This window comes from Schistocerca piceifrons, chromosome 3, assembly GCF_021461385.2.
Source record: "Schistocerca piceifrons isolate TAMUIC-IGC-003096 chromosome 3, iqSchPice1.1, whole genome shotgun sequence".
In the NCBI taxonomy this organism is placed as follows: Eukaryota; Metazoa; Arthropoda; class Insecta; order Orthoptera; family Acrididae; genus Schistocerca; species Schistocerca piceifrons.
This window is the reverse complement of record NC_060140.1, coordinates 87,758,710-87,771,826: the sequence shown is the minus strand read 5'-3', so window position 1 is coordinate 87,771,826 and position 13,117 is coordinate 87,758,710. Positions and strand designations below refer to the sequence as shown.

The 13,117-nt window shown below is 45.6% G+C and overlaps 1 protein-coding gene across 2 annotated transcripts in view; it reads left to right on the top strand.

Annotated features, from left to right (window-relative positions):
• Positions 1–13,117, top strand: part of LOC124789591 (protein scarlet-like) — a 189,938-nt gene that overhangs the window by 55,434 nt on the left and 121,387 nt on the right. For both annotated transcript variants that reach the window (XR_007016140.1, XM_047257002.1), the window contains exon 3: positions 4,168–4,266. Coding sequence is in view for 1 of the 2 variants with exons in the window: in XM_047257002.1 (XP_047112958.1) it covers positions 4,168–4,266 (99 nt within the window). In the remaining variant the exon portion in view is untranslated. The remainder of the gene's footprint in view (positions 1–4,167; positions 4,267–13,117) is intronic.

Here is a 13,117-nt window from a genome sequence, read left to right as displayed (position 1 = left end):
CCCGTCCTGCTAATCTCCACATCCTTCCCCAAAGGAGCTCCATTCTGTCCCCATATCTCTTCCTTCCATCATACACACTATCTGATCAAAAGTATCCGCACACGCCAATGTAATGTGAAGGTGACCACTAGATGTCATAAGAGGCGGACCAGCCAGTACAAGAGGAGGCGGGGAGTATTGCGCTGTCGGTAGAGAAGGAGTAACAGTTGAAATGGTGGGGCACCAGAGCTCAGTGGCATCGAATGTGGACTAGTCACTGGGTGACACCTGCGTAACAAATCCATCAGGGGCATTTCAACACTTCCAAAGCTGCCCAGGTCAACTGCTGGCGATGTCATCGTGAAGTGTAAACGCGAATGGAAAACCTATCACAGCTAAACCAAGACCAGGCAGATAAGTGCTGATAGACAGGTACCTTCGGCCGTTACGGAGGTTGGGCGTACGAAATCAGCGTAAGCAATCACTCGTGGTTTCTAAACTGCTACCAGCTGTCCAGCTAAAACAGTGATTGTCCATAGAGTGTTAAGAAGAAATAAGTACAGAACGTTAGTACCCTCAAGAGCAGTGCCAACAATGGAGTGTGGAGGAGCTGATGTAACTGTATCATGTGTGTTTTTCATGCTTAAGGCGCCGTGCCGTTATTGCCCTTAAGAAAACGATAAATGCGATAGCATATGAACACATTTTAGAGCATAGTGTACTGCGTATGGTACAGTAACACTTTGGAGACGATGATTGCTTATCAGCATGACAATTCACTCTATCAAAAGCACCACTGTGTGATGATTTGTGGACATTAAAATTTCTGAAATGGACTGGAGTGTGCAGAGTCCCGACACAAACTCACCCTTTTGGGTGAGTCAGAACATCGACTTCGCTCCAGACTCCAGCGTACATCATTAGTTCCGTGGTTTCGTCTCTCGAAGAAGAATGGGCTGCCATTCCACTGCAGACACTCAGACAACTCACTGAAAGTGTCCCAGGCAGCATTCAATCCATCAAAAAGGCCAAGGATGGACCCAGTCCATATTAATGTCCACCAATAGGTGTCCGGATACTACTGATCATATAGCGCATAACACCCCTTCCATTTTCTGCGGATCTGGGTTCATTTCCTCTCTCTCCATTGCTAAATCTGAAATCTGCCTCCAAAGAGGCTGCATACATTACTGCTGCATTCTCTCAGGTACATGCGAGCTGTAACATGTCTATAGAGCTCATAGAAGGGTGTTCACGATTGCGGGAGACCATGCCGAGGGAGATCTTTGTTGTTTGGTGTCTCTCGATAGAGGTTGAATGTTTCAATGACGCCAATTCCGCGGGCAAATGTTTTTCGTGCAAAATGATTATGCACGTACGGTCTGAGCTTGAAATGACGCCTAGAGGCGTGTTGACAAACTAATTGGTCAGTAGCGAACACCTGTGCAATGGCGTTCGACCTGGACGTAAGCCGGTTCATACCCTGGTACTTGATAAAATTTGCACTGCAGATATTTGGCCATCAACGGGAGAAGTTGTGGACAGTTGTGGCATAAAATTCTTCAACACGGGCCTTTGCACCAATGTCCTGGATTAAATTCCAAATTCTCTACAGTGTCACATGTGACGGCCAGTCGGGAACGATAGAGAAGAGATGGCCGTGAGAAGACGCTGACCGACCCCTCTCCAGGACGACAACGCGACAGCAACGGCCCATATGTGAAGAGGACGCCAGAGCCGCGCCCGACAAGTCGCGGCCCAGTTGAATAGTAGCTTCAAGACCAGCGACTCGGATAGAAGCGTCAGCGCTCGTTACTTCGCTTGTACACTCTGTATAATGCGGCAATTGTTGTAGTGGAGAGACTGCTTATGTTGTATGTCGCCCTTCGCTTGCGACACATCTGTGTAATTGTCAAAGTATTATCATTTACTTTTTTGTAAGAAAACTCATTAATACGATTTTGGTTGACTGTTTGTCTAGCCAAACTAATAAGCAAGCTTCCTAGACCCCCACATATTTGACAAGGCTGGACGCAATATTTGACGAAGAGCACAGAGACGTAATATCATATGTGGTGGGACAAGTGAGAGGATGTGACGCTGTTGATGGTGGTCCATCTGTCGAACGGGGTCGTTAAGATTGGCGACCTCCTTATAGTTTTATTTGAGAAGTGTAGGCCATTTGCCATCAGATGGTTTCACCTTCTTCCTTTGCTTCATCCATAACAACACAATTGTATCAATACCCTATCCATACGTTACCCTCATCTACATAATGTCCGCCTCTACAGCTGAGTGGTTAGCGTGCAAGAATGCCATGCAAGGGGCCTGGTTTCGATTACCGGGCGGTTTGGAGATTTTCTCCGCTCAGGTCTGAGTATCTTCATCATTCTCATCGAGATGCAAGCCGCGCAAGTGGCGTCAACTAAAAAGACTGGCACCAGGCAACCGGTCTACCCGATAGGAGGCTCTGGGCAAACAATTCCCCCACATCCGCAAGGAAAGAGGCAATGTGCGTTGAGGAAGTACATCCATACCGACAGGCGCCTCAAACCCTACAGCTATACTTTCGACAGACTGGATAGTGCATACAATCCCAACTGGTCCATTCACGATTGCAGACACAGCGCGCTCTACTGGATAGCACCGACATTGCAGGTTTACTTATATTTCTACTATGCGAACGGCTGTAAGGGGCAATCTCCTGTGATCAAAAAACTAATAAGCATAAGCAGGTGTTGACAGATGTGAAAATTACCAAACTATCAGTTTAATAAGTCACAGCTGCAAAATACTAACACGAATTCTTTACAGACGAATGGAAAAACTAGTAGAAGCCAACCTCGCGGAAGATCAGTTTGGATTCCGTAGAAACACTGGAACACGTGAGGCAATACTGACCTTACGACTTATCTTAGAAGAAAGATTAAGGAAAGGCAAACCTACGTTTCTAGCATTTGTAGACTTAGAGAAAGCTTTTGACAATGTTGACTGGAACACTCTCTTTCAAATTCTAAAGGTGGCAGGGGTAAAATACAGGGAGCGAAAGGCTATTTACAATTTGTACAGAAACCAGATGGCAGTTATAAGAGTCGAGGGACATGAAAGGGAAGCAGTGGTTGGGAACGGAGTAAGACAGGGTTGTAGCCTCTCCCCGATGTTGTTCAATCTGTATATTGAGCAAGCAGTAAAAGAAACAAAAGAAAAATTCGGAGTAGGTATTAAAATTCATGGAGAAGAAATAAAAACTTTGAGGTTCGCCGATGACATTGTAATTCTGTCAGAGACAGCAAAGGACTTGGAAGAGCAGTTGAATGGAGTGGACAGTGTCTTGAAAGGAGGATATAAGATGAACATCAACAAAAGCAAAACAAGGATAATGGAATGTAGTCTAATTAAGTCGGGTGATGCTGAGGGAATTAGATTAGGAAATGAGGCACTTAAAGTAGTAAAGGAGTTTTGCTATTTGGGGAGCAAAATAACTGATGATGGTCGAAGTAGAGAGGATATAAAACGTAGGCTGGCAATGGCAAGGAAAGCGTTTCTGAGGAAGAGAAATTTGTTAACATCCAGTATTGATTTAAGTGTCAGGAAGTCATTTCTGAAAGTATTCGTATGGAGTGTAGCCATGTATGGAAGTGAAACATGGTCGATAAATAGTTTGGACAAGAAGAGAATAGAAGCTTTCGAAATGTGGTGCTACAGAAGAATGCTGAAGATTAGATGGGTAGATCACATAACTAATGAGGAATTATTGAATAGGATTGGGGAGAAGAGAAGTTTGTGGCACAACTTGACCAGAAGAAGGGATCGGTTGGTAGGACATGTTCTGAGGCATCAAGGGATCACCAATATAGTGTTGGAGGACAGCGTGGAGGGTAAAAATCGGAGAGGGAGACCAAGAGATGAATACACTAAGCAGATTCAGAAGGATGTAGGTTGCAGTAGGTACTGGGAGATGAAAAAGCTTGCACAGGATAGAGTAGCATGGAGAGCTGCATCAAACCAGTCTCAGGACTGAAGACCACAACAACAACAACAACATCTAATAAGAAACTCACAAAATAAGTAAATTATGATGATAAAGTTCATTGAGCAATTTATTTTGTCCAAGAACTGCTGTGCTTGTAGTTCAGTTTTTGGAGGTTGCTCAGCTAAGCCTGTTGGTGGCTGTCTCTGGTGTTCCAGTGACTGGAGTGGTGCGACCCGGAACCCTGGTGGCAATGCTGGGAGGCAGCGGCGCCGGCAAGACGACGCTCATGGCGGCGCTGGCTCACCGATCACCAGGTGAGTGTGGCACGGCTTCACCAGCCTGAGCGGAAGCAACTAGTCTGCTGTTGCTTGTTAATCTTCCATATTGCGTTTTTATCTCAGAGCATACTGCGGAACTCCTTGAACGAAAAAATAATTCGACTAACTTCGTGAAACAGTTGCTCATTTAAAGAAGACAGCATTTAGCAGATGAAGAACTTAGGCATGTGAGGTCCAAAAAGAAGCAGATCGTGTAGTACAAAGACAGATTTACAAATCAGTTTGTTTCCTCTTTCGGAGCGTCTTGAGCCGAAACATATTCGCCACAGCATTTGCAAGGCAAAGGCCTTAGCAGTTCCTAGTATTCGTAAGGGCTCACAGCATTGCTGAGTGTCATTTTTATGGCCAAAAATAAAACGATAATGGTTAACAGCAGCCTGATGACCCAATCCTGACATTTTTCTGTTCTCTGTAGTGAAAAGCAACCAGAAAAGCAACCTTTTCAGGAATGGACGAAAATGGCTGTTTGAGGTGCTTACGTGGATTAACTGTACAAATCGATGGAAACTCTGTTTAAAAGGTATTACCATTTTCTGACTTATCTGAGTAAATGTATGATTCCTGATAATTTAGAATCCACCAGATTCCCTTTGTACTCGTATAGTAGCAGCAGTACATTTACATCTGCACCAAAGTTCTGCAAACCACTGTGAGGTACTTGGCGGAGAGTACTAAGCATTGTACCACGTTTTACAGTTTCTTCCAAGGTTCAATCGAGTATGGGGCGCAGGAGGAACGACTGCTCAAACGCCCCTCTGCGGGCTGTATTTTTGTCTAATCTGGTCTCCGCCCTCCATACGGAAGCAATACGTGAGGGCTGAAGAATGTCTACTGATTCTTCACTTAGTTCTGTTTCTTGAAACTTTGTAAGTAGGTTTTCGTGGAATAACTGGCATCTGTCTTTCATCATCTACCACTTCAGATTTCTCAGAGTTCCCAATACTCTCTAGTGAGTGAGACAAGCCACTGACAATTCATCCTGGCCTCTCTGGTTACGTCGAATATGCGATCTCAGTGCTATTTGTTTGGTATGTGACCAGCTAACTTAAGGAATATTCTAGGATGCACCGTAAGAATATTTTTAAGCAGTTTCGTTTGTGGACACTGACTGCATATTTCCATTATCGAGCTGGTGAAACGAAGCCTCCCTTCTGCGTTATTTCCGCACTAATATCATTTATGGTTTTACTTGAAACAATTAGAAATTTTATTCGACCAGGAACATTAGAAGTAAGATTAGCCGCAAATATAATTGTTGCATATTTACTGTTAACATTGTTAGGAAATATAGGACCTTCAATAGCAATAAATTTTATTTCCTTATTAATTGTTGGACAAATACTGCTACTGACAACACGTGATCACTTCATTTCATATCATCATAAATCGTTACACAGAGGTATTGCTGCCTTATTTCAATTGTAACTCACTCATATAGTAGCCAGATCATTTTATTTTTCTGTGTTTTGTGAAGTGTACAATTTTCATTTCTGTTCATTCAAAGACTGCTTACTTTTACTTTTAATGACTTCTCCTCTCTTCAACAGTTGCCCTATATTTCCATTCACCGGCATTCATGGTCACTACAGTCTTCCTCCTTCAGATCTCTGTTCCTATTCATTTCAACAGCTCACGCTCTCAGTGTTATTCTCGGCCACTAGCAGTTTCTCTTTCCCGGCTGCGACCATTCCAGGATTCCATGTAACCACTGTTCTTGCTCCATTTACCGTGCATGGCCACATCATTGAAGTGCCCTTTTTTGAATTAATTTCGCGACTGGTTTCCCATATCAGTTTTCTCCCTGAGTTCCTCATTTCTTACTGAGTTCCTCATTTGTTCACCTCTCTCCTCTGGACATCCTTCTTACATCCATTTCTACTGTCTGTACTGTACTTCTCTGCTGCACCTTCAAGTTTGTCCTTCTGCACCAAATGTTAGTATACTTCCAGCTACCGTTTGCAGAATACTCTTCTTTGTTTCTTTTGATAATGTCCAGTTTCACGTTAACTTCTCCTCTTGCCTGCTGCATCCTGACTTCCACATCTGCATCACATTTCCCCGACGTATGGATAATCGATCCTAACTATTTACAATGTTTTAACGGTTTAATAGTTCATTGCGGACGTACTATGTCCCTCTCACTACCACATATTCTGCTTTGCTCATACTTATCCTAAGCTAGCCCCCTTCAAATGCTTCTATTAATTTCTTAATCATACACATAACATCCCTCCCCTCCTCTACTTTTTCCTATCAGTACTTGATCATCGGCAAATTATAATGAGCATATAGTGCCATAGTGAAAAAGTTCCTATACCTTCGCACGACTATTTCACCATTCCAGTGTATAAAGCAGCACTCCATCTTCAGGGCACAAGCAGCCCATCGGGACCATCCGACCGCTGTATCATCCTCAGCTGAGGATGCGGATAGGAGGGGCATGTGGTCAGCACACCGCTCTCCCGGTCGTTATGATGGTTTTCTTTGACTGGAGCCGCTACTATTCGGTCGAGTAGCTCCTCAATCGGCATTACGAGGCTGAGTGCACACTGAAAAATGGCAACAGCGCATGGCGGCCCGGTTGGTCACATATCCAAGTGCCGCCCACGCCCGACAGCGCTTAACTTCGGTCATCTGACGAGAACCGGTGTATCTACTATGGCAAGGCCGTTGCCATTCCATTGTATACTTCATATATATATTTTAAATAGTGTCGGCAACGTACTGCAGTCCTATGTTGTTTCGATGTATGGACTGCCTCACTCAACTTTCTCCCTACTTTGACTACTGCCTAAAATTGCTAGTATATTCTACATTTTCATTTACATCTATTTTCCACAAACCACCTTATTGTGTATGGCGGAGGGTACATTGTATTCTAGTGTCAGTTCCCCTTTTCTTGTTCCAATCAATACCAAAGAACCTGTAACAAACCACGCTGCTCTTCTTCATATCTTTTCTATGTTCTGTATCAGTCCTGACCGGATCAGGCATTTTGCTGTGCTTCTATAACTGTACACTTCATCGCTTCCCGTGATGTTTTGACGTGTACAGAATCATACGCTTTTTCTAAATCTTCAAATACACAGACGAAATAAAAACCAACACCAAGAAACAGTTAAGCTACATTAATGAAAGTCGGTAGGCATGTTTCACAGGGATCGAATGAAGGGTAGAGCCACGGGTCGTAACACATCTGAAATGTAACGTCCACTGTTCAAAGTGCCGTCAATGCGAACAAGAGGTGACCGAGACGTGTAACCAATGGCACTCCATATTATCACGCCAGGATGGCGATGACGAATACACGCTTTAAATGAGCGTTCACCGCGATGTCGCCAAACACGGATACGACCATCATGATGCTGTAAACAGAACCTGGATTCATCCGAAAAAAAAAAGACGTTTTGCAATTCTTGCACCCAGGTTCGTCGTAGAGTACACCATCGCAGGCGCTCCTGTCTGTGATACAGCGTCAAGGGTAACCGCAGCCATGGTCTCCGAGCTGATAGTCCATGCTGCTGCAAACGTCGTCGAACTGTTCGTGCAGATGGTTGTTGTCTTGCAAACGTCCCCATCTGTTGACTCAGGGGCCGAGCGGTTCTAGGCGCTACAGTCTGGAACCGCGCGACCGTTACGGTCACTGGTTCTATTCGTGGCACGGGCATGGATGTTTGTGATGTCCTTAGGTTAGTTAGGTTTAAGTATTTGTAAGTTATAGGGGACTGATGACGTCAGAAGTTAAGTCCCATAGTGCTCAAAGAAATTTGAACCATTTGTTGACTCAGGGATCGAGACGTGGTTGCACGATCAGTTACAGCTATGGGGATAAGATGCCTGTCATCTCCACTGCTAGTGATACGAGGCCGTTGGGGTCCAGCACGGTGTTCCGTATTACCCTTGTGAACCCACCAATTCCATATTCTGCTAACAGTCGTTGGATCTCTACCAACGCGAGCAGCAATGTCACGATACGTTGAACCGCAGTCGCGATAGGCTACAATCTGATCTTCATCAAAGTTGGAAACGTGATGGTACGCATTTCTCCTCCTACACGAGGCATCACAACAACGTTTCACCAGGCAACGCCGATCAACTGCTGTTTGTGTATGAGAAATCAGTTGGAAACTTACCTCATGTCAGCACGTTGTAGGTGTCGCCACCAGCGCCAACCTTGTGTGAATGCTCTGAAAAGCTAATAATTTGCATATCACAGCATCTCCTTACTGTCGGTTATATTTCGCATCTGTAGCACGTCACCTTCGTGGTGTAGCAGTTTTAGTGGCCAGTAGTGTACTAAGAGGGGAGACCGTCGTATCCTGCGTATGGCTCTCGCGCATCGCACTGCATCTCCAGCATCAGTTTCAGCAACAGTGGGCACCGCAGTGACACAACGCACTGTTAAAAGTCGGTTACTTCAACAACAGCTCCGAGCCAAACGTCCTATAGCGTGCATTCCACTGACCCCAAACCACTGCCATTTGCGACTTTCGTGGTGCCAAGTGACAGCTCATTGTCGGGTCGGGTTGATGTCTGTTGTGTTTTCTGATTAAGGCTGGTCCCGCCTCGGTGGCAGTGTTGGTTGGAAAGTGGCCCGCAACCAACTTGTCTGCGTGCTAGACACACCAGACGCACTCGAGGAGTTACGGTCTGGGGTGCGATTTCGTGCGACACCAGAAACATTCCCGTGATAATCTTACGCAACCTGACGGCAAATTTGTAAGTCAGTCTGGTGATTCGACGTATTGTGGCGACATTCCTGAACAGCATTCTAGAGGGTGCGATTCTTCAATTTCTCCAGGCGTATTTTATGACGAAATAAATCTCGTTTGAACAGCCTGGTATGAATGTGGGTAGGACGCAATATTTCGGCAATCGACCACGTTGCCATCATCAGGTGCGCTGATGTGCTGACCGGCGGTGGGCCGGCGCCATGTATATATAGGACAATCCCCCTCCCGCTCCACTCTCAGGCGCTCCCTATGAGTCGGTCCGGTCCGCGCCCCGCATTGCTAAGGATGTAACCGCTGTCACGATTAAGTTGTGGCTCCCTTACTCTAATCTCTATGGCTTCTTTGATGACAAGGTCCCAGTATTTGGAAGTCTGTGTGAGGACTTTGGTTTGGTCGTAATCCATGCTGTGGAGTACCGACAGGCAATGCTCAGCGATTGCCGACTTATTGGGCTGTTGCAGTCTAGTGTGCCGTTGATGTTCTCGGCATCGGTCCTCAATGGTACGAATGGTCTGCCCTATGTATACACTACCTCATTGGTAAGGTATCTGATAAATCTCTGATTTACGTAGACGAAGGTTGCCCTTGACACTACCAAGAAGGCTCTTGGTTTTCCTTGGAGGACGGAAGATGGTTTTCGCATGGTGTTTACGTAAAATGCGTCCAATTTTTCCGGATAAGGCCCCACAAAACGGAATGATAGCCAAGGCCGCCTCCTCCTGAGGTTCATCCTCAGTTTCCACCGGTGCTGCAGGTGTGGGGTGTAGAGCCTTCCGAATTTGCCCTTCCTTGTAACCGTTCCTCCGAAACACGGTCTTCACATGGTCCAATTCTTGTTGGAGACTGTCCCTGTCTTTGAGCACGCCATTCTTTTGTGCCGCGTGGTGGCAGCTATCCGCATGTAGGTACAAATCGGTGTTCGTCTTCTTCCTATACACGCTGTCGCCCAAAGTGCCGTCAGCTCGTCTTCTAATCGAAACATCTAGGAAAGGGAGCATCCCATCCGTTTCGATCTCCATGCTGAACTTAATATTCTTGTGTCTGGACCTGAGATGTGTGAAGAAGTCTGCCAGTTTATCTCTTCCATGTGGCCAGATAACAAAGGTATCATCCACATATCTAAAGAAACAGGTGGGTTTTAGATGTGCTGATTCAAGAGCTTTCTCCTCGAAATGTGAATACTACGAGCAGACAGAAGGAGTAGCCATGGGGAGTCCACTCTCACCCGTTGTCGCAAATATGTACATGTCCTATGCACACTCATACCAGGTTATTCACCCGAGATTTATTTCTACATTCTAGAGGGTGTTTTCCAGCACGATAATGCTGCATGCTCTACAGATTGTGGACATGTTGCCGTGGCCTGCTTGATCAGCAAATATGTCTCCAGTAGAGCACAAATGGGACATCATATGACGAAAAGTCCTGCATCATCCACAAACAGCATTAACTGTCCTTGTACTGACCCAGCAAGTGCAACAGACATGGCACTCCATCCCACAAACTGATGTCCGGCAGCTGTACAACAGAATGCATGCACATCTGCATGCTTGCATTCAACATTCTGGCGGTTACACCGGTTATTAATGTACCGGCATTTCACATTTCATCGGCTTGTTTCATGCATACATTAACCTACGTTCTTGCAATGTTAATCACTTAAATATCTCACCTAACAAAATTTTTTGGTGTTGCGATTTTGTTCCCTCTGTATACACCTTCTCACTTATTTCTGTAAGAGTAAAAATATGATACATGCAAGATTGTCCCACTGCAAAGCCTGCCTGGTTCTCACGCATATTTCCCTTTGTGTCATTCTCCAATCTGTTTTCGGGATAGCGCTAATAATTTTGTTGATAGACACCATACCGCTAATGTTACTGCAGTTGCTTTGGTGTAAAGCAAGTTGACAGTGTTTACACAAGACTGAAATCTTAAATACTGCTGACTGGGTATTTATGCAGCCTTTTTCAGGTACCACGTCATTATAGCCGCTGATTAATATACAACAGCAAGGGTTCCAGTACACCTCCCAGGGGCACGTCTGCGATTACTTCTACTTCAAGTTTTTTTATGTGCATCCTTTTGACTAGAAATCTTGGGGACCAACGCCGTTCACTATTGTTAGAAATTGAAACGCCTACAACCGTCCATATAATCTTATTTATTGTGCAGCTACCAGTTTCGGCGCTTCAGTGCACCATCTTTAGGCCTTAGTTGCTATATATATGCCGCATCAGTGACCAACATAAGTGGTATACGCAGACTATCTGTAACCATCATGCCAGCGCTATAACCATCAACTACCAATGGGAATGTTTCTACAAGAGGTAGCTGATAGTTGGAGTCAGTTACAGATAGTAGACCAGTTACGTTGGCCAATGACGCAGCGTATACACTACGTCATCAAAAGTATCCGAATACTTTCAAAAACATACGTTTTTCATATTAGGGGAATTGCGCTGCCACCTACTGCCAGGTACTCCATATCAGCGATCTCACTAGTCGTTAGACATCGTGAGAGAGCAGAATTGCACACTCCGCGGAACTCACGGACTTCGAACGTGGTCAGTGATTGGGTGTCACTTGTGTCATGCGTCTGTACATGAGATTTCCACACTCCTAATCATCCCTAGGTCCACTGTTTCCGATGTGATAGTGAAGTGGAAACGTGGAGAGACACGTACAGCGCAAAAGCGTACAAGCCGACCTCGTCTTTTGGCAGACAGAGACCGCCGACAGTTGAAGAGGCAGACATCTATCCAGACCATCACACAGGAATTCCAAACTGCATCACGATCCACTGAAAGTACTATGAAAGTCAGGCGGGAGGTGAGAAAACTTGGATTTCGTGGACGAGCCGCTGCTCATAAGCCACACATAACACCTCACTGGGTGTAAGGAGCGTAAACACTGGACGATTCAACAGTGGAGAAACGTTGTGTGGAGTGACGAATTACGATACACAATGTGGCGATCCGATGGGAGGGTGTGGGTATGGTGAATGCCTGGTGAACGTCATCTGCCAGCGTGTGTAGTGCCAACCGTAATATCCGGAGGCGGTAGTGTCATGTGGTGGTTGTGTTTTTCACGGAGGGGGCTTGCACGCCTTGTTGTTTTGCGTGGCACTATCACAACACATGCCTACATTGATGTTTTAAGCACCTTCTTGCTTCCCACTGTTGAAGAGCAATCTTTCATCACGATCTAGCACGTGCTCATAATGCACCACAGCCTGTGGCGGAGTGATTACACGACAATAACATCCCTGTAATGAACTGGCCTGCACAGAGTCCTGACGTTGAATCCTATAGAACACCTTAGGGATGTTATGGAACGCCGACTTCGTGCCAGGCATCACCGACCGACATCGATACCTCTCCTCAGTGCAGCACTCCGTGAAGAATGGTCTGCCATTCCCCAAGAAACCTTCCAGCACCTGATTGAACTTATGCCTGCGAGAGTGGAAGCTGTCATCAAGGCTAAGTGTGAGCCAAAACCATATTGAATTCCAGTATTGCCGATGGAGGGCGCCACGAACTTGTAAGTCATTTTCAGCCAGGTGTCCGGATACTTTTGATCACATCTACATCTACATTTATACTCCGTAAGCCACCCAACGGTGTGTGGTGGAGGGCACTTTACGTGCCACTGTCATTACCCCCCTTTCCTGTTCCAGTCGCGTACGGTTCGCGGGAAGAACGACTGCAGGAAAGCCTCCGTGCGCACTCGAATCTCTCTTATTTTACATACGTGATCTCCTCGGGAGGTATAAGTCGGGGGAAGCAATATATTCGATACCTCATCCAGAAACGCACCCTCTCCAAACCTGGACAGGGAGCTACACCGCGATGCATAGCGTCTCTCTTGTAGAGTCTGCCACTTGAGTTTGCTAACATTTCCGTAATGCTATCACGCTTACCAAATAACCCTGTGACGAAACGTGCTGCTCTTCTTTGGATCTTCTCGATCTCCTCTGTCAACCCGACCTGGTACGGATCCCACACTGATGAGCAATACTCAAGTATAGGTCGAACGAGTGTTTTGTAAGCCACCTCTTTTGTTGATGGACTATTTTCTAAGGACTCTCCCAA